Below are 26,626 nucleotides of genomic sequence, written 5' to 3'. Positions count from 1 at the left end.
GGAAGGAAGAAAATAAGAAGGAAATGAACGGGGGGAGAGAGGCTGGCTAGAGTTTTCCATGAGACAAATTGAACCCTTCTCTGCTTATGGTCTGGTCCCAGCCATACTGAATGACTCCTTATTCTCCAAGCCCCTCCTCCTTGCTTTGGCTGCACCCTCTGCGTGGACTGGCTTTCTCTGCGTTCTGGTCGTGTTCTGTTCGCTCACCCACATCCACTCCTTACCCCTCTCCACCCTGCTCTGTGCCCTTGGGAGGCTGGCCTCCTGGTGTTTCATCGACAGATGCCTCTGCCTCATGACTTCCAGTGTGGTTCCGCAATGGGAAGCGCTGGCAGGAGACTAGAAGGTGGAAGAGTGATCACGTAAAATTTACGTCTCTGGCTCCCTTCTGGCCTCGGGGGGGGCGGAAGCCTGTCTCTTCTTCTCTGCTGAGAGTCCCAGCTGCCGCCAGGACACCCTCGCCATTCAGCCGCTCTCTCTGGGTTCTGTAACTACTTCCTCCTCTTGCCTCTACAGGCCAAGGATGGAAATGGGTCCCCACTGTACTTGCCCCTTGCCTTGCTGGTTGTGCTGAACCCTGCCTGCACTGTTCTCCCAAATAGCCCCTCCTTCAACTCTACTGAATTATTCCGTCTGAATACGCCGTCTGTTTCCTGCTAGGACCCTGACTGGTGCAGACTGCGTCTCTGTCTCCGTCTCTGTCTCTGTCTCTGTCTCTGTCTCTCTCTCTCTCGGTGCTGTCTGTTCCCAGATGACTACTCAAATCATGCCTCCTCCAGCCGATTTGCCTTGTCTTCCCTAGTCAGCACACACCTCTGCTTTCTAGGTCTCCTGACCCACTGTGTGTCTCTAAAACGACAGATCAGAGTTTCTCATGTTTGAATACGAGTTCCCCATGAACGTGGAAGCCTCTCAATGGTGAGAAACATGGCCCGCTTGTTGCAACATCCCCCCGTGAACAGGAGAGAGGCTCGCAGGGCTATATATACCCAATAAATGCCTGTTAGAGAGGATAGAAACAGTCACCATTTAATTCCCTAAAATGACTTGGAATAAGACAGCAGCAAATAGTTGGGCTGTGCAGTGGTCAACCTTAAGACCATCAAGGCCACCTTCTCCACCTTTGCTGTAATCCTGGCTACAACCTCACTGTGCATGCCTCAGGTGGAAGGAAAATCACTCACCTGCAGAGAAGCACTCCCCAGGCAGGACCATTCTGATCAGGGATGACATTAGCTGCTACTCAGCTGCCTCCTGTAATTGCATCACTTTGGTCCCAGCCATGGCTTAGAAACCATATAGTATGATTCTGCTCCCTTTTCCATAGAACAGGCCTTTGGAGACTTGAAGTACATGTGTTATGGCCCTATGGTCATGGCCTTGAGAGAACTTTCTCATCCAAGCCAAACATCTTCAAGTGGTTATACAATACGGCTCCTGGGGCCCTCGCAGCCCCAGTCCCCTTCTTTGTACACATCCTCACTTGGCTGTCCTTAATTAGGAAAACTCATGGCCAGTGTAGCTCTAACAGCTCTGCAGTGGCTCATGAAAACCCAAGGCCCTTATCCGATTCTCTTCCAAACTCACTCACTCAGCACTTCATAACCCCAAATGCTCAGGGAGGGCTTCCCTGGTGGCACAGTGGTTGAGAGTCCACCTGCCGATGCAGGGGACATGGGTTCGTGCCCCGGTCCAGGAAGATCCCACATGCCGCGGAGCGGCTGGGCCCGTGAGCCACGGCCGCTGAGCCTGCGCGTCCGGAGCCTGTGCTCCGCAACGGGAGAGGCCACAGCAGTGAGAGGCCCGCATACCGCAAAACAAAACAAAAACAAAAGCGAAAACAAAAAAACCCCAAACGCTCAGGGATATTAGGGAAGAAGAGAGCAAGGACAGAACATGACGGGGGCAGGTACTGGGAATGGCAAGAATGTCAGGGTAGTTCTGAGAAGCTGTGCCATGGCAGACGACCAGGACTTACAAATCTAGAGCATCTTAGCCCCAGTCTGACCACTAATGAACCATGGGAGCTTCGGCCTCAGCTCCCCTCTATGGGGGAAACGGATTTGGACCCACTGATCTCTGAGGACGTTCCTAGGTCTGACACTGGACACCATTTCAATGTCTTCTGCAGCCGTCTGCTAGGACTGGGTGCTCCCCTGTAACACATGAACTCCTGAGAACGTGGCCTAAGGGGCCCAAGGACTAGTAGATGAAGAATGAGCTCAAATGTGTTAGAAGAGTAGGTAATTCTCTGATGGAGTCTGCCCATCTGCCCAGCTGCATGACTGGTGGGTCTTATTTTACTCAAGGGAACCGTTATATAAATTTTCAGAATGGTGAATTTTCATCAGCGCTACTCAAAGTAAGCAGTGCACGAACTGCTTCTCACGAGTCTATGTCACAATAAGTACAGAAGTGGAGAGAAGGCATTTAGGAACTTTTGGAGAACTCCGACAACGCTTCACCATACTTGGGGCGAAGAATTCATTTTATAGCAATTCATTTTTTCTGTATATTACAAAAGTATTGGTTTGCAACGCATAGGAAACAAAACTGGTTCTTCACCATAGATTGAGAAGTAGTAACTGAATTATTGTCTTTATTGTCTTTACCCATTGAGGGGGGCGGGCAACGTAGGAGTACATCTTGGGTAAAAGATAAGTTCAGCTCTTCATTAAAAATTACCTAGACATGGCTTCCCTGGTGGTGCGGTGGTTGAGAAACCGCCTGCCGATGCAGGGGACACGGGTTCGTGCCCCGGTCTGGGAAGATCCCACATGCCGCGGAGTGGCTGGGCCCGTGAGCCATGGCCACTGAGCCTGCGCATCCGGAGCCTGTGCTCCGCAACGGGAGAGGCCACAACAGTGAGACGCCCGCATACCGCAGAAAAAAAAAAAAAAAAAATCACCTAGACAATGTCAATCTAATTTTCTATTACAGGTGTCTTCCTTCCTTCCTCCCTCCCTCCCTCCCTCCCTTCTTCCCTGCCTTTCTTCCTCCCTCCTTCCCTCCCTCTTTTTTTTTTTTTTGAGTCACAAAGCAAGTATTTCTCCACAAACTTCCACAGGTTTCTCTCTGCACACGGGGAGAGCTGATTCAGCCAGAACGTTGTCACCCCAGCTCCATCAGGAGATGACACATTCCCGGTGGGGCTCACCCAGGACACATGACTTTCCAGCCAGCAAACAAACAGGCCCTGGCATGGTGGGCAGAGTGCTGGCACATGGCTGCTCACGGACATTCTAGGCGTGGGGCCCCGTGACTTAGAAACGACGAGGCCGCTGGTGCCTGCCAGCTCTGTCTGCTGATTGTGAGCTATCTGGGACCTGGGGTCCCGTGGCCCCAGCATCCAAGCACAGAGTGCCCGCCACAAAGGCCAGCTGCCCTTGGTCCTGACTCAATCATACTCAGCAGTTTTCTCCCAAGGCTTCAGGAAAGCCACCCTGCCCGTCAGCCCTGTCCTTTGACTCTGCCTCTTACTGTTCCTTGGACTTAAAAATACCACCCCCACCCTTCAGTGGGAGCTTTGGAGTCAACAGACCAAGATTCAAATCCAAGCTCTCTGTTTATTAGCTGAGTGACCTCAGCTAAGGGGTAAATCCCTTCCGTGTTCTGAATCCCGGATTTCCTTCAGCAAAGCAGGGATGAGGGTATCCACCTTCCTAGTACTTGGTAGGTGCTGAATAAACATTTGTTGCCTGAACGAATGAATGAATAAATGTACAAATAAGTGAATGACTTCCAGTATTCCTGGCCCCTAGGCCTCCCCCCCGCCCACTCTGCCTGGGCACACCAGTTAACTCCTGGGGTCTAGCTCAGTAGCGCACACGCTGCATTAATCTCGAAAGGCTTGCATTTGTGATTTCGCCAAATGACTTTCCTGACCTGGGACCGTGGCCGAGTCATTTCACTCTCCAAGGCCCTCTATTTCCCCATCAGTCAAATGCAAATGCTAACCCTGTCTAGTCTTCCTCATCAAATTCTGTCACAGCCCAAATGAGAGCAGAGATGAAAGTGCATTGTGACCTCGAAGGAACTGGCCACACACCAAGGCTTCTTCCCACATGGGCTGCTCCTGTCTCTGAGCCAAGGTGAGAGTCCAGGGGCCCGCCCGGTGCCAGGAGGCTGAGCTGACGTGCTCTGTGGCTTGGTGCCAGGCACGACATTCTCCTCCCAGCATCGTCATTCCTTTGCACATAGGTATTTTGTCTATGCATGGGAGGCCCTTGCTCTTGTGAGAGAGACATAAAGAGGAGAGTCAGCAGAAAACCTGCAGAGGTCGGCAAATGTGCTCGAGCCATCAGCAAGTCCAGGGTCCTGCGAGTTGGACAGAATGGAAAAGTTCAGCGTGAATCTGGGAAATCAGGAAAGTTGATATGGACTGTCTCTCTGGCTTAGAACTAGTTCCCCTGAGTCCCACATCAAATACAGATCACCCATGGCTCCCCCTTGGGTCTTTCTTTGGGGTTGCTGGTCCGAGTTGTAGCGCGAGGCAGAGGCTAAGTCAGGCATTAGACAGAAGACTCCCCTTTCCGCCCTCTTCTCAGCAGTATATGAAATTCCTCTGCCTTGAGTGTCCTCCTCTCTCCCCCAACTTGATCTCCGGTGTCCAACTATACCTAAGCCTTCCCCAACATATTCAGGCTGCAAGTCAGCTGTTCCTCTTTGACCTCCTGTACACACGGCACATGCTACCTTTCATTGTTCAAGAAACGACACATACGCTTATTAAGAGGTAATATAACCTGCTAGCCCCTAGAAGAGACATGTGCTTTACGTGCCCTCATTCAATCTTCAAAGCAGCTTGACAAAGTAGATACCATTGATTCCCATTTTACAGATGAGTAAATACCTTGTAAGAGGTCACAAAGTGAGGAAATAGACCTGAACCCAGTCTGTCTGGCCCCAGCCAATCCCAGCTCGACCAGCACTGCCCAACAGAACCTTCTGCGGTCACGGAAGCGGTCCTATCCCTCTGTCCAGTGTGGTAGCCACTATCCCCGGGCGGCTACTGGGTTCTTGAAACGTGGCTGGTGTGACTCAGGAACTGGATTTTAAACTGCATTTCATCTTCACTAATTTAAATGTAAACCGTCACACGTGGCCAGTGACTACAGCACTGGACAGCACGGCTCTTTATGACGCGGATACGTGCCCTCAGCCCAGGTGGCCCGGTTCAGACCCTGAGCCCCTCGCAAAGAAGGGTCCTAAGAGTTCCCTCAGCCCACAGGAGGCGCTCCGTAAATATGCTGGTAAGGGGCACAGTCCCTGTGATTACTTGGTCGATCTTCTGGGTGAACTGGAAGATTCCCGCAACCCCACTGGGCGTCGGGAGCCGCGCAGGGATCAAAAGAGGGAGGAGTCCGGCTCTTACCTGTGCGGAGAGTCGGGATCGAAGCAGGTCTTGGTGACATCGGTGATCTCGGGGTCACAGCACTCCCCGCCGTCGAAGTTGAACCGCTCGTAATTGCAGTCCATGTCGCACACCCCGTTCTGCTGCTTCTTGGTGAAGGCGGGGTGACGCAGGTGGCGGCAGTCCCCGCCATCGTGGCCCGTCAGCGTGTGGTTGCACTCGGGGTCGCAGTTCTCGTCCCCGATCTTGCTGATGTCGCAGTTGGCCAGGATGAGGCGGCGGCGCAGGGATGAGTTGCTCACCTCCAGCACCTCCAGCTCCCAGGAGATGTTGTAGTGCTTGAAGGCCTCGGCCAGCTGCCGGTGCTGGAAATCGATCTGCTGGCGGCTCACCGTGGGGTTCTCACGGCCATCGTCGTGGAGGTTGACCACGCGGTAGCGCACCGCCTTGGGCCGGCGGAAACGCGGCAGCTGGTTGTAGCTGGAGATGACCTTGGGGTTGTCACACAGCGTCTGCCCGCACAGAGGAGGCTCCAGACTCGTGTCCAGCAGGAAGCCACGGGCGCCGCTGGCCTCCACGCGGGGGCTACTGCCGTCCTTCATGGGGGACCAGGCGCGCTTCACGTTGTCCCAGTTCTCCTGCAGGAGGAGCTGAGGTAGAGGAGCGTGGAGGCCGCGGGTCTCCATGTCCAGCAGGACCTCGCGCTGCGTCCTGGCCGCCTTCCACAGGCTGAAGCGCTCCACGTAGCCCCGGTAGTTGTGGTTCAGGGCGCTGCCTCCCAGCATGAGGACTTTACACTTCTGGGTCAGTGGGCTGAAAATGCCACCCACCTGCTCCCCAGAGGTTGCCACCTGGGCACCGTTCACATAGAGCTTCATCAGCCGCCCGTCGTAGGTGGCAGCCAGGTGTACCCACTGGCCTGGGAGGTAGCTGCGGTGGGCATTGATGGTGGTCACTTGCCGGGCCCGGTCTGTCTTCAAGGAGAAAAAGTAGCGTGGGTCTCTGTTGCCTTGGTCACTGACGGTGTGAATGCCCACGACCCATCCTCGGTCACGTGAGGCATAAGAACATTTGTCATATAGCCCTATGTGGCCCCAAAAGAGAAAGATGAATAAATAAAGGATGGAGGAAGGAGGAGGGTAAATTATTTCTCTCTGATAAAATTTATATCAGGATGTCCTAGACCAGGAAGTTTTCAAACCGTGCTCAGTGGGATCCTGGCAGTGGCTAGCCAAACCTCTGGGACCACCTCTAGGGCAAGGCAAGGGCTAGAGGAAGGGAGAACACAGGTGAGTTACCTTTGGGAGGTTCTCACCACAACTTTAACCCATGTGGTTTCACTTTTTTTGGTTCTGAGTATGGGGCATACAAGAAAGATATTTGTTTGCAGAATAGGTACTTGAGCTAAAGAAAACAACAGTGATAATAACTAAAATCTGAAAACCTTTGATTTTGCAAAACTGTTGGATGGGGAAGAGGACTTTTTTAATTAAAAGCGTATTTTAAGTGTAGAATGACATAGGTGGTGAGAGGAAGAGGTGAGAGAACAATCAAAGAGATGAGGATGAATAGAAGATGCTCATTTAGAAGGACAGCTCTGACTACCGTCACCGCAACTTTGGGCGCACATCAGCCACCAGCACTCATCAATTATCAGCGGTGGTGGCTTGTTGGGAAGGTTCCCTGGAGAAGTGAGGGTCGAGGGCTGCAAAGCTACTAGTAAAGCTTCTAACTGTAACAGGAGTCCTGGCTAGCCCCGACATCCACCCCCAAAGAAAGGCGGACTATCTGAGCTGGAAAGGTTTTTAAACACTCGCAACTCCTTCGCTCGAAAGGTAAGGAAGCTGAGACCCAGCGAACGGAAGGCATTTGTTAGGTTACGTAGAGTCACTGACAAATTTCCTGAGAGCCAATTCAAGCCTGCTTTTCTCTAACACTAATGCTAATATTTCAAAAAATAAAAAGCATCCTCTTAACATAAAAAGATGCTGGGGATGCCTTCATTAAGCAAAATCTTCCAAGCCTCTATCGCAGGTCAGGCATTGTGCTAAGGTCTGTGTGTGCATTCATTCATTTAATCCGCGTAGCGCCCCCAAGGTGCTGATATTAACAGAGGAGGAAACAGAAATTGAAGGAAGTGAAGAGATGGATGGGTTTGAGGTCAACTGGTTGGTAAGTGGATCCCAGATCCATCGGACCCTGGGTCCACTGTCCTAGGGACTAACTCTATGGTACCTCCCTCTCCCTCATCAGTGCCACCAGGGATCTGTCTGGATCAAACCACCTGCCTGGGGGTGTCCCAAGGTTTAGTTGGGTGTTTGGGAAAGTTCCAAGCCAGACATCTCTAGACTTACTCTGGGAACCTCCGGAAGTCACTTAGCAGATTCTCTCTGGATCTAATTATTTTTATACTCACCAACCCCCATTCCCAGTCTTTCTGGAATATACCCAGTGTCCTTGGCATGGACAGCCAGTTGGATGGGAAAGACTTTCTAATTAAGAGTGCATTTTAAGTGTTGGATGATGTATGAGGCCAGGTGGGAGGAGAAAGAGAGGAACAGGAGAATGAATAAAAGATGCTCGTTTAGAAGCACAGTCCCTACTTTCAGCTGGAGAACTGTTGCGGTCACCATAACTCTGAGTGTGCACCTGCCATTAGCACTCATGAAATGAGCACAGCCGGCTTCCAGCAAAATCGGTAGAGGAGGCCCACACAGTCTGCACTCCTCTGTGGTCACTGGCGCCTTAGAATTTGTGTAACTCTCTCTGTTAGCAGCTGACATAGACGGTAGAAGTCTGCCTACACCTCTCCTACCACCACTCCTGTCCTATAATCCTTCACGTCATGGCCAGGGTCTCCTCCAACATCAACCTGCTCTCACACTTTGACGAAGCACTAAGTACCTCCTCTGGGTCTTGGCTCCCTACCTGGGAAAGGAGGGGACTGAATGAGGTTCCCCCCACATGTTTGGTTAAGTCTGATGTTCTGTTCCCAAGCTTCCCAGTGGCTAAAACAGAAACCACCTCTACCAAGCAGCTTTCCCTGATGGTCCTCTGAGGAGCAATCATTCTCTCCTCTGAATTCATTCTACTTTTTGGAAACTAGACACTTGTTCTCTGGTTTTGGAGTCTCCCCTAGACTGGATGCTTCTTGAGAGTGACGGCTCTGTTTGGGTCATCTGTACCCTGTCCAGAACCTTGCACTATTCCCTTGTACACAGCAGGCACTCAGCAAGTGTCTCATGAATGAGCACATGAATGATTCTAAACGGAGTGGGAGAAGAGAAAAAGGACAAACAGAATCAAAGGCACTGATGTATGTCTCCCTGGATAAAGGACAGAGAGAATCAGAAGACAGAGTGTGTTCTTGGTCAGGTAGAAAGAGCAGGATCTTTGGACTCCGGGTAATTCTGATGACAGCAGTTACCGGCCGTACATCGGGGGCAGATCGCTTCACCTCTGCGGATCTTAATTCCCTCATCTGTACCTCTCTTTACGTATGCTGTCATACTTAAAAGACACAGTGGCTCTACTACCCTTGGCGTACAGTGGCTGTCCAAATGGGAGTTCACTTTTAGATGCTGGAGGGTCTGGGAGTGATGTCAAGGATGAAAAGTAGAAAATGACTAAAAACGAAATACAGAAACACCAGAGAGAGAGGGTACCCTAAAGGCATCAAGAGCTGGTAGGATGAGGGCTCAGCAAAGCACAAGTCCTCCTCAAATCCACTGGCAAACTCTACTTAGAAATCATAACCCCCCTTTGGCTCTGCTACTATTATGAGGCCTGCATGTTAAAAGCTACCTCCCCACTGACCGAGGCCAAAGCTCTGTCTCCGGGTTTGGAATGAGCTCCCCCAGGTCTGCTGCTGGCTACGGGAAGCAGGAGCGCACAGGCCCCTGGAGCACCCCCCTCTTGGGCCTCCCATCCCACCTCTCAGCTCACCTTCTCTTCCTCCCCTGGCCAACCCCTCCCCCTTAAACAGAAAATTCTTCTAATGAGAAAATTCACGTCTGAAACAGGATCCTTCTCCCTCTCTCCTTCTCTCTCTCTTTCTCTCTCTCTGCAGGTTTTTATTTTGCCAGGGCTCTCAGTCCTGGTTTTCCTGTTGCCTTTGGAAGGCGGCTGGCTGGGTTAGCAAGGTAAACTGTTTACACATCTGTAGGGTGCCCTCAGGTTCAGGACCTTCCCGGGGGCTGGGGACCCCGGCTCTGGCCACCTCCGTTTACAGTTGAGAGATAAGAGGGTAGCAGTGAGAAACGCTAGACTCTGTGACACGGAGCGAAGGACCAAGAGGTGGCTTAGCCCCAGGAAGCAGAGAGGAAGGGCAAAGAGAACCCTCTCTTTTCTCTTTTCAGTGGAACCAAGAGGAAGCACATTAAGGGAAATGAGGACCTTGAAGCAGCGGCTTCAGAAGTTCAGAGGGAAATATTTACCTGGAGTGTTAGTGGTGAAAGGAAATCACTGAACTTCAAGAGGGATGGGGGTGGGGTGTAGTGGTGAATGGGATTTATTTCCGTACAAAAATAACGTAATCAACAGTAGTCACATTTCAGAGGGCTGGAAGGGAGGCACTGATGTATCACCAGCCCAGAACGGGGTATCTGGGACCAGAGATCTGGGCTCAGCTTGCTGGATGACCTTGCCTGGGGACAAGTCACACCACCTCTCATGCTGCCAGGTCTCATTTCCCTTCTCTGAAAAAGGAGGGGCTAGGAGTAAATGATAGCCCCGCTACAATTTAAGAGCTCTTTTGTTCGCTGCTAGAATGGTTCCCTGTAAGCAGGAGACGCTTCAAAAACACGTGTTGATTGGAATCGGACGCCTCACGTCATTGCCAATTTTTGCACGCCTGGAGGATCGTGCCGTGTGTGTCTCCATCCCGGACAAGGAACAGCGTTTGCCCTCGGGAAGACACAGGTGAACCCCACCGCACCTCCACGCCACCCTTCCCCATGGTTCTCCAGGAAGACAGAGAGACACAGTGAAACAAACAGTGAGAGTTGGTCTGAAGTCGGCACCATCTGTGTGGTCCCAGAGGTTGATCTCAGGGGATGCATCCGCAGGGGGCGAGCCGGAAGGCCACAGGCGATCCTGTACACCATCTACATCGAATTAGCATGAACCTGCCTCCAAGCTATAAGCACGTGGAAGCGGCGGGCAGCGAAAGTGCCAGAGCCCATTCGCCAGCCAAGGAGGCGACTGGGGCACCTGCACAGATGGAGAAGTAGAGGCCCAGACCGGGAAAGGGGCTGCCCTGGGGTCTCGTGACCAGCACCTGTCGCTTGAACCCTGGTCAGCTGGCCTCTCTAATGTGTCCCTATCTTCCTGCAGCTGGGTTTCCTGGGAAAAGGGTTTCATATTCCAGCCGAAGCTTGATGTTTATTTATTTTTATTGCCTCTTTTCGGGCTCATCTCACTCCCGAGTTGAAGAGCATGTATGAAGGAGGCAAGTCCAAAGGCAGAAGGCTTGTAGGGAGTCTCCCCAAACCTATGCCAGGGCCATACTGGGAGAATCCCATGGGCCGTGGGGTCACCGTCTCAGGGCCACTGTAATGTCACCACCCCAGGGCAGTGCTGTGTGACCGCAGCACTCCAGCCCGGGTACAGATAAATCTTCCTCCTCCCGGTCCAAAACCTCATCACTTCCCTAATTACGCATTCAATGTCTGTTTCCTGAGTATGTCTGTTCGGTTCATTTCTAAATGCCCAGCATCCAACACAGCATCTGGTACCTTGCAGGTGCCCCATAGAGTCTGTCACTGAAAGTATAAAATAAAGGAAGGGAGGGAAGGAAGGACACTTCTCTACTGCTGTGTTCCTTATAAGAGCACATCGCCCTTTGTTTAGAAACTTACTAAGCACCGCGTGCTTACTAAGTGCTTAATTCTCTTACTTCATCCTCACAACAAAACTATCAACGCAGCCCATTCTGCAGAGAAAACATGGGCTCAGAAAGGCAGTGGCTTGTCCAAAGCAACACAGCTTAGAATCTGCGTCCATAGGGTTCCCAGGCCCAGGTTCTTAATCGCATCACTGCATTAAGTGCTAAGTGCCAAACACTTTACTGTGGGCTGTTTGAGGACACGCCCCCCCTCCAAAAATACTTCTGTAAGTTCAGCAGCGCCAACACAAGCAAGTGGAATTGAACTGCAAGCCAGGAGGCTGCTTTCTGTGTCGTTCTTCTGCCTGGACCTAAAAGAAATGGACTGAGAATCAGTGGTCCTTTACTACCAGTGCTTCATCTGTTCTACCTGGCTTGTCGCACGTCACTGGGACCCAAGATTCGCCTGGGCCTGGTTGTCTATCTGGAGTTTGAGATGCCTTCCTGGCCTTGTCCTTCAGCAACTGAACCCCCATCACTAGCCTCCTTGCTTGTTGGTTTCTGACCCAGCTCTGTGCCAATGTCCGGGCTCTATACTGCAATGTTCTTTTTCTTCATCTTTTCTTCGAGGTTGCCGTCACACGCCTGGCTGCCTGCCATCTTCTTTTCCATCTGTTATGGGCTGAAACGTGTGTCCCCCCGCCCCTGCCCGAAACTCATATGTTGGAAGTCTAGCCCCTAGTACCTCAGAATATGAACTGGTTTAGAGATAGGGTCTTCAGTGAGATAGTTAGGCTAAAATGAGGTCACTTAGGGTGGGCCCTAATCCATTATGACTGCTGTCCCTGTAAGAGGAGGAAATTCAGCTACAAAGGGAAGACAATATGAAGACATAGGATGGAGAAGATGGGCATCTACAAGCCAAGGACAGAGGCCTCAGAAGAATCCAACCCTGCAGGCGCTCTGATGTCAGACTCCTAGCCTCTAGCATTGTGAGAGGAGAAATCTCTGCTATTTAAGCCACCCAGTGTGTGGTGCTTTGTTATGGTAACCTTAGCGAACTATACGACCATTCAACAAGTTTTTTAAGCTCTCCCATTGAAACTTCTCTAAAATCTTTCACTGCCTCGTGCCCAGTTCAGAATCCTTCTTGGTTACAACACATTGCCTCAACTTAACTCGATTCCTATTGCGAGCAGGGCAAAGTGTATTAGGAGGATACAAAAATGGGTGGTGTCGTCACCACACAGGAAACTTTCCTCACAAGAGAGGTATGCTTCTGTATTTCAGCTTGAATGTGCACTTCTGAAGCCCCTGCTGTGTGTTGAGCGTGTACATAGCTGCTTCTGGGCCAAGGTGTCTTACATAACCCTCACAGCACCTTGTATAATAGGTGCTGTTTACAGATGAGAAAACTGAGACTCAGAGGGGTCTGGTCACCTGTCCAAGGTCACACAGCACTAAGTGGTAGGAAAGACTGAAATTCAAGACTCCTGATTTCAAGTTCAGTTCCCCCACAGATGAGCAGGACCTCAGCTATGGGGACCTCGCCATGCACTGGCATTTACATTGCATAAGGTATTGTAAGTAACCTAGAGAGGATGTGAAGTATACAGGAGGATGTGTGTAGAGTATATGCAAATGCTATGCCATTTTATATAAGGGACTTGAGCATCTGCAGATTTTGGTATCTGTGGTGGGTCTTGGAACCAATCCACTGTGGATACCAAGGGACAACTGTAATGATAATAATATAACAAGAATTTGCTAAACGTCTTTAGGTAGCAGTCTCTCTGCTAAGCACAGACAGCTCATTTAGTGCTCATAGTAAACCGGTGAAGTGGGCTTTACTGATATTCTTTTGACAGAGAAAGAAACAGGTGCAGAGAAGCTAAGTGATTTCCCTCCGAGGATCCCAGCTAGAGAGACTGGATCACAGGCGGGCTGACTCTAAAGCCAGAGCTCTCTTCCAGCATGCTTCCCTTCAATGGGAAAAACTCTCAGCCCACGGCCAAGGTTCTTGTGTTCCAGCTCTGCCACTTCACTGCTGTGGGGCGACGGGCAAGCAGCACACCCCCCCCCCAGGGCATCGTCAAACCTGCCTGTGAAATAGGAGGGTTGCATCAGATGGCCCCAAAGGTCCCTTCCATCTCAGACTCCCTGTGACTCTGAGATCGCAAGTCCTTCAGACGTCCCAGCCTTGGTTCCTACTGCGGGAGATGTAAGGTAATGGACGAGCAGGGAGGAGGGAAAGGAAGGCCATTTCAGGCCCTCCAACTTACGGGGGTCCACTAGCTGTGGAACACCAGCCAGGGGGATACGAGCAGAGGTGAGAGGATGTGGGGATGAAAGGGGGGAATTTAGGTCAACAATCTGGTTTCTTTCAGGAGGCTAAAAAAATTAAAAGCTAAAGGTTGGAGCTGGTCCTTTTTTTGTTTGGTTTCATTTTGTTTTCCCTTCCATGATTTAATGGCTGGTATCAAAGCCACAGAGCAATGCTTGAGAGAGCAATCCTATGGAAAGCTTTTATCTGTCTAGAGGAGGGTGATTAAAACAGACAGATTTGGGTTAAGTACACCCATGGTCCCCGCACTTGGTTCAGTTGTGGGGGGGGGGGGACCACCGAAACGACCCTGGAGGACTCGGCGGCACCAGGCATTCAGAGGAGGGCTGCGGCGTCACCGAGGTGGGCACCTGAGGGGCATCCTCACCCCTCCAGGCCCACCTTGGCTCAAAGGACCTGCTCTTAGGCTCAGCGGAAGGAGGGGGCTTGGCATAAAACCCATCAACGCCTGGCTGGAGGCTTAGCCACACTCTACTGAGTTCTGGACATCCCTGTCTCCTGGTGCGAGAGAGGCTGGAGCATCAAGGGTGACCCTTCGGAGCAATTCACAAGGTCAGGATTAGCTCAGGCGCCTCCTGTGCGTTGGCCGTGCAGGTGAATAGGTGGGGCCACATCTGCCTTTGCAGGTCCAGGAGGAACAGCATGACCAGCGTCCATGGTAGCATCCGTGTCTGCCCTCTGCCTGTGTTCTTTTTTCTTCCCTGCTGGGAACCATTACCTGAAAACCCCCTGACACTCACTTTTCTACTAGCTGTGTGACCTTGGATGAGCTCATTCAGCTCTCTGAGCCTGTTTTCCCATGTGTATTCCAGGGATTAAAAAGTCTCATCCTATATACTTCAAAGGTCTTTTTTGAGACAGAAAGGAGATAAATGTACGCATACTTCCTTGTAAACTATTTAAGGCCATTCAGATGTAAGGCAAGGTTAACAAGAATATGTCCAAGGGTTCCTAAAAACCCATTTGCTGTATTAATACACAGACTTATATAACGTGCCTGGGATGGCAAAGTGCTCTGAAGGGCTCAAGGTGCCCCTGTGTTTCCCTCTGGATCTTTCCTCGCCAGTCGGCCTCCTTTGCTCACATGGAATCAGGCTCTGTGTAAACTGAATGGTCAGCGTTTTAGAGACCAATGAATGTACATTCAAATGCTGGCTCTGCCATTCGCTAGCTGTGTGACTTGGGAAAGTCAAGGCATCTCTCCTCGTATTAGTCTTCTCATCTGTAAAATGGGGATGATACTACCTACCTCTGCTGGTTGTAGGGGTAACTAATGAGATAATGAATGTACCCAGACTTGGCACGTGGGCTCTGGCAACATACCAAGCATTAAGCACTGTACCGTGCAGTCCCCAGCTCTGCTGCCTGTTAGCTATGTAGTCACGGGCAAAACCCCCTCACCTCCCTGATAATAACAGTACTTAAGGCGTAGTGACATTTTAAGGATTTAGTACGAGAATACAAACACTCATTTGCATAGCACATGATAAATGTTAGCTACACTTTTTTAATTGGTTTTGATAATAAACGGCTGTTCGTTTTCCTCAGAATCGGGAACATTTTTTCCCCCTTCTTCTGTGCCGTTAAACGTTAACCTTTCCGACACTGTCCTCTGGAATACAGACCTGTTCATCGCTCTCTTTTTCACACAGTGTCATCGAAATTGGTGCATATCAACTTAGAAAAAGGAAGTGGGTGGAGGAGAGGGAGAAAAAGACAAAGAAGAAAGAGGAGGAGGTGGGGGTAGAGGATGAAGAGGACAGAAAGACAGGAGGATGAGGAAGAGTCACGCGTCTTCATCTGTTCACCGTCAAAAGTTACTGTCGCACGAATCAGCCCCTGGTGGACTCAGCGGTGCTGATGTTGGAGCTGCCCTGGAGAACAGCGCCTACCTTCGGTCTTTGCAGTGATTTGAGGACCTCCAAGCTCTCCCTGCTCACTCACCAACCCTAAGAGGCAACGGCACTGCCTCCCAGAAAACCGTCAAGACCGAAGCCTCCTGCCACCCTCACACCTCACAGCAGCCCCAAGCCCTTACTCTTCGCATTCATGGAATCAGGCATAGTCGGGACTGGAGGTTCCCTTAAAAGTCATTACATGACCTTTACCACCCAACTTCCTGCTTGAATCACCTGTACATCTCTACAAGTGACTGTGCATATTTCCAGAATCAGAGAACTTCTGATCACCTGCAGAAGGCCTTTGCACCTTTGGGCATTTCTCAGTGCTCACCTAGCGTGAGCCAGAATCAGCTCCCTTTCCTTTCCACCCAGTGGTGCAGGACCTGGATTGCAGGAACCCACAGAGTTATTCAGTACCCTTGACCCCAAGAGAGCCTAGAGGTGTCTGAGGCTTTCCATCGTGCAATCCTTGGCTTTTCTTTCCCATAAATCAAAATCCCCGAGTCCTGCCTGATTTATTCATCTATCCATTCACCGATTCTTTCAACACATATTCACCGGGCATCCACTGTATCAAGCCCTGGCTAGACATTCGAGGCATTGAGCTATACTCTCTGGTGAGAGACCTGCTGTTCCCTAATGCTAATGCCAGTCCTTCTGTTGAGGCAACATAGATACAATAGGAGTTGATACTATGCAATCAGGGAGACCTATTATTACCACACCTGCTTCTTTACATTATCCCTAGGATCATTACTCTGATTTGTTCTAATGCCACTCCAAGCCACATGAACCTACTGAGAAATAAACAGAGCCACCACTGATGATGTGTCATGTTCAAAGCCAAGAACTTTATCTGCGTCATCTCATTGGATTATTATAACTACTCTACGAGATAAGTTCTCTTGGTCCCATTTTATGGGAGAGGACACTGAGACTCAGAGTTGCATTGACTGGGGCAAAGGTCATTTGACTTGTAATAACACAAATAGCATTAGAACCCAGCTCTCTGACTCCAAAACCAGATGCTTAACCAATGTCTTCTGTTGTGTATGGATAAGCATAAGCAGAAATTGTTTTTTAATTAAATATTTATTTCCTCATACAGTCAGTGTCTTAATCTTCTCCATATTAATTATACACTCTGCCAATTATAACAATACAGGAAGCATTCTTGACACTCTTTGGAGTTTTAAAGTGTACAAAGGATCTTAATTATTTCATTTGCTTCTCCCAGAACTCTCTAAGAAACTGTGATTCTTCTCACACAAGTGGGGAAAGTGAGGCTCTGAGAGGGTAGAGAGTACATATCTGTTTACCACTCTGAATCTAGAGCTTTCACAGGGTGCTTAGGACATTAGTCTTCAATAGACACTTGTTGAATGGATGAATGAGTGAGTGAATGAACCAATTAATGAACAAATGAAATACACGCCAAGACTTGTGAAGAAACCCAATTTGAAGATGTTGAGGTTCGGACCCATCTTTATAATACTGGAATAACAGTCCTGACTTGGAGGCAGGATAGGCAACCTTGTGACCCTGGGTAAGCCCCTCTACTTCCTGGCCCTCAAATTTTCCATCCATCTAACAGGAGGTTGGCATGGGTGGGCATTAGGTTGGCTGTGTAAAATACTAAAAAGAACAACGAGAAGTCAGGAAAGGGGACTTCCCTGGTGGTTCAGTGGTAAAGAATCCACCTTCCAATGCAGGGGACGCGGGTTCCATCCCTGCTCGGGGAACTAAGATCCCACACGCGGTGGGGCAACTAAGCCCGCGCGCCACAACTACTGAGCCTCAACTAGAGAGCGTCAACTAGAGAGCCTGCGTGCGGCCAACTACAGAGCCCACGTGCCCTGGAACCCACGCGTCACAACTAGAGGGAAGCCCGCGCCACAACGAAAGATTCCGGCATGCCGCAACTAAGACCCGATGCACCCCCAAAAATAAAAAGTATAAAACAAAAGTCGGGAAAGCCGTTTGCTATATGACTAAGCTGTGTGGCCTGAGTCAAGTCGCGCTTTCTCTGGCCTCCTTTTCTCATCTGTGAAAGAAGACTGTGGTGAAATCACTTCCAGGGCTTTTCTTAAACACAGGGAAAAGAGTTCTAAATCGGGAGTGATGAGACATGAACATTTGTCCTGATTTGCCACTAAGGTACTGTCGATCTTGGGCAAATTCCTTTCATTCAGGCTGGGATCATGACTTTCATGGGCCCTGGGGACTTTTTCCTTCCTCTCTAAATAAACATAATTATATTTTATGATTGTATCGGTATCAAGATATATATAATCAAGAGGGTGGATTCATTATTACATATATATTATTATTATATTAGCTTTTTTCTTCTGATTTTAAAAGAAATTAAGCCATTTTTATGGGCCCCTTGAAAGTACTGTGGACCTCAGGCACTGTGCCTACTGCAGCTAATGGATGAGTCGGGCTTGGGTCCATCTCTACAAAAGGTGGGTCTGCACCTACAGAACAGCATCGGAAGAGGTAGAGAGCACCTGCGGCCAATCCAAGGAGCTCAAAGGGACGGGGAAGGTTCCCACGTGGGAGAGTCAAATGATGTAAATTTCGTAAGTGACAGAGGCCCACAGCAAGTTATGTAAAAACGCACCCCAGACAGTATGGGTTGAGCTCTGGAAACAAAAGCTCCTCTCTGGGGCGAGCCTGCCATCACCTCATCCGGCCACCCTGTCACGGGTGAGCCTTTCAGGGAGAGAGATGGCGAAGGGAGATAAGGAAGGGACGCGGCCAGACAGGCAGATCCCTGCTTTGCCGGGCTGGTGCCGTCCGGAATTACTCTCCGAAGCAGGGAGGGGGCAACGCCAGCTGATGTGTGCTGAGCACTTGCTGCGCGCCAGGCTCTGTGCTCAGCTCTTTGCGTGGAGTAGCTCAGGAACCCTTCACAGTCATCCGAGCAGGGAGGTATTGTCATCTCCATTTTACAGGTGAGAAAAATGCTACTCAGAGAAGCCCAACTAACTTGCCCGAGCCCGAGTAACTCACTGGCTAATGACAGAGATGGGATTCAAAGCCAGGCAATGAGTCTCAAGGGTTCACACACTTAAGTTCTGAATTATGCTGCCCAGTCGGGGAACACTGACTACATGAGGACGAGAAGGAGTTTTTAATTATAAATAAAGAGAGCATAATCGAGTAAGTTCTAGTAGAGGTGTAGCCAAAGAGCTCAGCACAGGGAACACTTGAATCAGACAAGGAGGCTCCGGGAAGTTTTCTTGGACGAGTGACACAAGAACTGAGCTTGCACAAGGAACAGGAATTTGGTGGCGGCGGGGAGGAGGCTGGGCAAAGACCCTCTAACAGAAGACGAAGGATGAGCAAAGGCAAGAGCTGTGAAGTCACCGGAAGATGACTCTGGAGATGAAGAAGACATCTGCTTTTGATGGGACTGACGGTGCACGTAAAGGGAAATGGGACAGCGAGGGGCGTCTAAGGCTCGATTGTAAAGGGCTGTGAGCGCCATGCCAAGAGATCTGAAGTTTATTCCATAGACAATAGGGAATCATTGGTGGGTTTTGAGAAAGAGAGTCCATGGGGGTAGGGATCATTAGCTAGGGATTTCATGATGCTCTTATCGATAGGGCCACAGAGCTGAAAGAACGAGGACTCCTATCTCAGGACTCCCTGCCCAATGCTCATTGGCAATCTGGAGCCATTCAGCCTTAAAGACTTACCACGAAAAGCATGGAATGTAAGCAAAATTTTGAAAAGAAGGCTGATAGACTTTTCAGATAGGAATTTTCTATTGTTCTGATATCTGCTAGAAAATCATAAATTATGACTCAAAGGAGCTCTTTAAAACTCCAGATGGATAAATGGTATTTAGATGCTGCCTGGGACTTCAGAATTTCAATTTTATTCCGCTAGGTGGAGAATGATCTAGCCCAGCCTTAAGCTTGGTCTCTAATTGACCTTGATGAAATATCATCTACCTTCCGGGGCTTGGTTCCCTCATCTGCTCAACTAGGAGAGAGTGGAGAGTGAATCTCTAAGTTCTTCTCCACCTCTGATAGCCTCTCACATAAACTCTTGAGGTGCACGTATTCTATCTCCTGTGAATTCATACTCCGAGTGCTGAGCCTGGGACCTGACACGAGGTAGAGCCAATAAACAATTGTTGAATGCACGGAACGAACTGAGCTTTTAATTCAAGACGCCCGTGGAATCTTCAGGGGATTTTAAATAGAAAGTTTGGAATCGGTGACAATTTTTTTTAAACAGAAAACCGTAGAAACAAGCAGATCGATGACCCAGACAGGTTAGTATTTCCTCTCTGGCTGTAAAAGATGTTCAGGAACTGAAAGACTCTGGAATAGAGAAAAGACCGATGGTGAGGAGGCCCAGGGCCCTGCAAGGTCCAGGGGGAAACTAAATGCGATAAAGCACGGAGGTGGGAAGAGTGTTCCAAGAACGCCAGACGATTCTGTTTGATCAGAAGAGTCCACGTAAGACAACGGTTCTCAACCAGTGAATATGTGGTGATGTTCCTGCAGACACTTTTGATCAGCACAGCTGGAGGTGGCGGGGAGTCGCTTCTGCATCTAGTGGGTAGAGGCCAGGGATGCCGCTAAACATCTTACGATGTACAGGACAGACTCCCACAACAAAGAATAATCCATTCCAAAATGTCACCTGTGCTGAGGTTGAGGACCCCCGACATAAGGAACTAGGAAGTGTTATGGTAGGAAACAATGTCTGAGGAGGAAGTTCAATGTGAGGCTAAGGAATTCTGACCTGATCTGGAGAGGTCTGTGGAAGAATGGCTAGAACCTGGATTCTGGGGACTAATTCTACCCAGTACTTGCTGTGTGACCTTCGGCAAGTCACTTAACTTTCCCATGTCTCAGTTGTCTTATATGGAGAACTGGGATTATAATAGCATCTATATCAAAGGGTCCTTGTGAGGATTGAAGAGTTAATACATGCAAACTCCTCACAACAGTGTCTGGCACACGTTACGTGCTAAATATGTTAGCTATTATCATTACCATGTGTAGGTAATAGGGAGCTATAGTCGACTCAAGTTCGAGAGAGTAACAAAAGAATTGCTTCAGTTGCTGATAATCCTAGAAAAGTGATCTAGAGCTGTATGATCATCATGTGACTATTATATCCACCCAATTAATAATCCTTCTTCAATCAGCTTCTGCTTCAGATGACACGGCAGGCTGGATGCGTGTGGGTCTGCCTTGCTGTTCTCAAGCCACTCCCTGTCGGGGCTCTGTTTTCCAAATATCCATGAGGCCCAAACCAGCATCCAACTGCCTCTGCAGTCCAGGATCCTCACGGTTTTAATGAATAAGTGGAAGGAGACAGAGGAAGCCAGACATGAAGACAGATGGGAAGATGGAAAGGCAGGAAGCCTTCCACAAAAGCTGCTGCCAGGGATATACCCTGTTCGCAGGGATTCCAAGGACAGAGTTGGGGGCGTGTTTTAGAGGTTTGTCTGAGCTACTGATACTGTTCTCTGGGAGCCCTTGTTTGTAAACAGATATTTCTGCTGACGCTGGGCTTTGTAAGGGCGGACAGAGTTGGGTGAGGGGGAGAGTGTTAGAGAAAAAGGCAGGTTGTGTCCGCGAGCCTTAGACCATGTGTTTGTTGTTGAGAATACAAAGACCTCACTGTATTAAATGAAAATGCTTGTTTTACAAGGCGAGTGGGAATATGATAGGTACATGTCGAATGCTTCGGAAACTGAAACAACCCCATGCCACGAGGGCTTCCTGCTACATCGTGCATCCAGGGGCACACGCGGATCATGAAGGCTCAGAACCACTATACCAGGGCTTTGGGGCTTGTGGGCAAAGAGAGTCCCAGGAGCTAGGTGACGGTTGGCTCCCTTTTCTGCTCCCTTTATAAAGCCTGTCCTTTCCCAAGGAGCCCTGCCTCTACGGCGCATTCTCTATTGGTTTCCCACTACCTGCTGACCCAAGGGTAGAATCTGTTATTGATCTAAAATATTAGTGTTGATAAAGAAGCCTCCAGGAGTCTAGACCCAGACTCGGAGCACTACTGGAAATACTTATAATTATGTAACTAAGCAGGCATAGCGAATTTTTCTCAAAGCAGTTTTCAGCTTCTGAAGTGAGGTTTTCAAAATGTAATCTAGTAGAAGTGAAGGGTGCAACGGAGGTTTCTCAGGAGATTTTTTTTCAAGGACTCACAGTGGCAGAAGAATAAGAATTGGAGTCTCCGAACTCTTGCCCTAGCCCTAGCATAGAGCCTGGTAATAGAAGGTCACATGGGTGGAAGGATAGACTGGTGAGGGCATGGGTTGATGGAGAGATCTAAGTATGGAGGAGGTCAAGAGGGAGAGAGGGAGGGAAGGAGGAAGGGAGAGAAGGACGAAGGGAAAAGGAAGGAAGCGAGGGAGGGAAGAAGGGTAGGTGGGTGGATGGTTGGATGATGTTTGGATGGATGGACGAGTAGACGGATGTTTGCATTCACAGATTCATGGGTAAAATCCACAGGGAATAATTATGATCAGGACCACCTAAGGCCACATTTGAAGCGAACTTGCCTGGTTTAAAACTCAGAGACCAGAGTTTGAATAAACAAAGTTGTAGATTATATTTCTAAGGAATAAACTACTCCTCAGAGGGAAAAAAAGTCCCCAATTCTATTTACTCCAGCAAGGGTACAGATGAAGGAAAGTGCAATTCCTCAGTCTGATATGACAACTCCACATCAACATTCTCATTTTCACAGATCTCCTAGAATGTTCAGATTTTAGAGCTGGGACCAGGCTTCAGGAAATGACCTCATATGCCCCCTTCTTTTAGGCATTTAAGTCATCATTTGGGGGCCATAGACCCCTTTTAGAAAGTGATGAAAACTTTCGACCCTCTCCCCAGAAAACTGTGCAGAGCCTCAAATTTTTACAGAAAATGTCTTGGGTTCACAAATCTCTTCAAGTCCTCCTGGAACAAAGTGCAAGGAACCCCCCACCTCCTCTATTGATCTCAAATATTAGTGCTATTCAGGTATTGTACTTGGTAATGATACTAGTAAGGAAATGGTAATGATATCAATCAAAACACTAAGTCATAACTAAAGTAATAATATCAACAATCAATTCACACCACAATAGTGGTATAATTGAGATTCTACTCTTGGTCTCATGCCATTCATTTTCCACATAGAGGTCAGAGTGATCTTTGGAAAACATACACCAGATCCTGTAACTTCCTTGTTTGAAACTCCGATAACTGCCTAGTTCATCTAGATTATAATCCACGTTCTATGACCTGGGCTGCCTTTAGCTCCAGACACACATGACTCCCAATGGCTTGAATATCTGCTCCTTCAACATCCTGAGCTTGTCCTGCCTCATGGTCTGTGTGTTAGCTCTTCCGGCGCGCTCTCTCTCTCTCTCTCTCTCTCTCTGGAACTCTGGAACTCTGGAACTCTCTTCACTTGTCTTTTCATATGGCTTGTTCCTCCCCATCTGTCGTTCAAGCTTCAGCTTGGTCACGTACAGCGATGTTCTTCAGCTCCAGTCATTCCCCACGGCACCCACTTCTATCACTTGTCACTATTAATACACAAGCCCTTACAATTGTTTTCCTGTTTACTGGCTTTCTCTCCTCGCAAGAACAGAAAGTCCATGAGGGCAGGGAGCTGCTCTGTCGTGCTCAGTGCTGCAAGTCTAAGAGTATTGGGCACATACGACATATTTGTCGACTCTATGGAGACACATAGAGTTTTTAAAAATTTTTTTTTGGAAGCCTTGGGGTGGTCTAATCTCTTCCACTCTTTGGACTTTAGACCTCCCAGCTGTAAAAAGGATATTCTGGGCCCTATCCAACTATAGGATTCAATGATCTGAAATCTTTGTGACCAAGTTCAAGAGAGCTGGGCCCAAATTCCAGGACAATATGGCAGGACAGAAGGAATGGTCTCTGTCCGGAACCTGGAATGGAACTTGGGATCATTTCCTTGCCTCCTCTGGAAATCAGATTCTCTCCATCTGTGAACTGAGCAGACAGGACCAGATGCATTGCAAATTTACAGCATCTATTCATCCAGAAGTTCACTCAAATATCTGCTGAACCCCAGCAATGTGCCAGGCCCTGGGGAGGTGCACTGAGCATGGCAGACATGATTCTCGCCATCACTCTGCTTTCATATCCTCTGGGAGGTCTCCAAGGCACAGGTGAGGGATGCAGGAACAGCACGGGCACATCCACACAATTGCACCTGGTTCTTTAGCAGCTCTCTCCAGGGATGGGATTGGAGAAGCTGAGAGGAAACTATGGGGAAAAGGACTTAAAACCAACAGAATGGTACACTGGCTGGCTCAGCAGGAAGAAGGGAGGCTCAGGAATAGGGTAAGGTGGGAAGAATATATACAGGTAACGGGTCAGCTCAGAGAAACCAGAGCCATATGGAACGGCTAGTATCATTCATAACTTATTTGCCCACATTGCTTGGTCCTTCCTAAGGCTCCTATCATTCCTCAAAGCACCTTTCCTTCACAGCACCCACGTTCAATCACACTCTTTTCTCCCTTATTTGGAGCCATCTCCAATTCATTTAACAAAGCTTACCAAGCACCACTGGCACGGCTGGTACTGTGCGACAGGTAGGAATAAAGCAGGGATGAAGACAGAAATGGTCTCTGCTCCTAAGGAGCTTGGAGACAAGTGGAGAAAGACAGACATGTACGAAAGCACCACAACAGAGTGATAAATGCAATAAGGGGTTGTTGGATTTGATGTGGGTGGTGACATTGAATTGTCCAATCATTTCCTAGTGTCATACTCCTAAAAGCTACTCTAAGTCAAGGTCCTCAGCTGAGACATGAATCAAAAAGTGTTTATTGTTCTACTTTGATTTGTGTCTCCACATTTAAAATGGCATGCATGGTATATCCACATGCAGGGAAAGGCACACATTACACGTACATGAACATGTTCATTGTTTGTGAACAATTCTCCCACTGTTCCAGGTGGAAGGGGTCTCTTATGCCTCTGAAATCTCAGAGCACATTATAGCCCCCATAATAAACACGGGTGTGCAACAACACAGTTTTTCTGCCTCTGTGCTCTTCCAGGGCTCTATTAATTGCTTAGTTATAGCGGTTACCATGTCATGTATCTGTTTACCAGTCTGCTTCTGCCACTAGGACTGGGAGTTCCTCAAGGGATGGAACCGTGCCCCGTTCTCCTTTTTAATCCCCATTTCCTTGCTTGATGTGTAATACACAAAGACATAAAGATCGCTCAATAATTATCTATCAAATAGATGGATAGATGGATGGATGGATGGATAAATGGGTGGGTGCAAGGAAGGAAGGAAGGAAGGGAGGAAGGGAGGAAGGGAGGGAGGTTTACCTCTCTAAATAAACTGCCGTTTACTACTGAACTTCACAGAATGCCTAGGACAGAGGTTTGTCACATAAGAAATACTTAAGAAAAGTTAATAAACAGCTGTACGACATTTTCTAATAAGCTCGCTGCTGTGAACCCACAGATGTAACCATAATCCAACACTGTAGAGGAAAACAAACTGGTCCAGTGGAAAAAGCACTGATTTGGGAGTCAAGAGATCGGAATTCTACGTTCAATTTTGCTATCAGTTTGCTGCTTCACCGTACTCAACTCAACTCAGCTTAACTTAACAAGTTAACTTGCCTGGATCTCAGTTTCTCCATCTATAAACTGAGCAGATTTTAAAAAGCAAACTAATGTCTTGGGAAAGGGATGAACAAGATACCATATTGGTTTCTAGCAGATCAGCTCTAATCAGCCCAGTGGGGCGGTTCTGTAAAGGGGTCATCCTGAGAGCTTACCACTGGCTCTACAGAGGCCTAATCGGCTCCAATGAGAGCGCCTCACAAATCGGCCTTGTTAACTCCAGAGTCATTCTTCTGCTCAGAAGCCCATAGTTCATGCAGCACGATAACCTGCACAGGTCCCACACTGGTTCAGAATGGATCAGGTCCATCCTCAAAGGGTGACAGTGTATTTCCTTTGAGAATATTTGGGGGAATATGCCCCAGGCTTTGATTCCCGAAAGAGGAATCCAGAAATGTTTTTGGCAGAGAGAATCTTTGAAAGTGTATTATCTCCTCGTAGACTGGGAAATGCTCTGGTGGACATAAAGGGTCTGTTTGCTCAAAAGTCACTGGCAAATAAAATATATTCTGCACAACAAAGAGATTTCTTAGCCAATCTCTTTAAAGTCTTATAATGTTCATTCCCATTTTTCTTCCATGTCTCTCTCCCTCCATTCCTTCCCTTTTTGTTCTACAATCTCTAGATGTTTGCATTAGCCACTGGGAGTACCATCACCCATCCACCCAACCATCCACCTATCCATTCATCATTCACTCCTATATTCATCCTCTGATGGAACATTAACTGAACAGCTACTGTATTCTAAGCAATGTACTAGGCCCTGTGGATAGAGATAAAATTAAACTGGCCTTTTCTTGAACCCCAGCTCCACCATCCTTAAGCTGTGAGGCCTACAGCAAGTCATGCCACTTTCTAAACCTAATTCAACGGGTCCAAAGTGTAGCACTCAGCACAGTGCCAGAACATAGTAAGTGCTCATTGTAAGCTAGCTGCTTTTATTACTCTTATTACTGCTGAGAATGCGTGCTCTCCCCCCAAGGGTACATAAACAGCGGATGGAGGATTCCAGATCCCGAGGTCACCACAAGGTCTCACAAGATCAAGGGAAGCAGAGGGGAAGAAGGCCCGCTGATCAGAAAGGAGGGAAATGGATGAAAACGCAGGCAACAGATATGACTGCTAGGACACTTGAGCCCTGAGAAGCACCTGATAAGGGGAGAGGGGTGAAATCTGAGAGGAGAGCAAAGCTTGGGATTATGTGCTGCAGTTCACACACAAAACAAATGCTTTGCAAACAGGCGAAGGGCTGAGAGGGCAAGACCCAGGCTAAAACGTGGCTTGGATTAGAAAGGCCAAAATGTGAGTTGAGGAGGCATTTAAATACACTGCCCCCCCACCCCCCACCCCCGTTTGGAAGGCCGGATATCTTTTCCCTTCTGACTGCTCTGCTCAAGGGGAAATGGAATTAACCACTGTGTAACGTTTTTGAGTGTGACGCACGGGCCAGGTCATGTGCTTTGGGTTACGTAATGCAACATGCCCAAGCTCTTTCTCCCAGAATCATCAGAAATTTAGCTGGTTCTCTCATCCAGT

At 48.7% G+C, this 26,626-nt stretch overlaps 1 protein-coding gene across 3 annotated transcripts in view; it reads right to left on the bottom strand.

Annotated features, from left to right (window-relative positions):
- The window catches only part of PAPPA (pappalysin 1), a 256,746-nt gene that overhangs the window by 217,785 nt on the left and 12,335 nt on the right, over positions 1 to 26,626 (bottom strand). For all 3 annotated transcript variants that reach the window (XM_073806482.1, XM_033858470.2, XM_033858469.2), the window contains exon 2: positions 5,375 to 6,437. In XM_073806482.1, coding sequence (XP_073662583.1) covers positions 5,375 to 6,437 — 1,063 coding nt within the window. The remainder of the gene's footprint in view (positions 1 to 5,374; positions 6,438 to 26,626) is intronic.

This window comes from Tursiops truncatus, chromosome 6, assembly GCF_011762595.2.
Source record: "Tursiops truncatus isolate mTurTru1 chromosome 6, mTurTru1.mat.Y, whole genome shotgun sequence".
NCBI classification, from domain to species: Eukaryota; Metazoa; Chordata; class Mammalia; order Artiodactyla; family Delphinidae; genus Tursiops; species Tursiops truncatus.
This window is presented reverse-complemented; position numbering and strand designations above follow the sequence as displayed.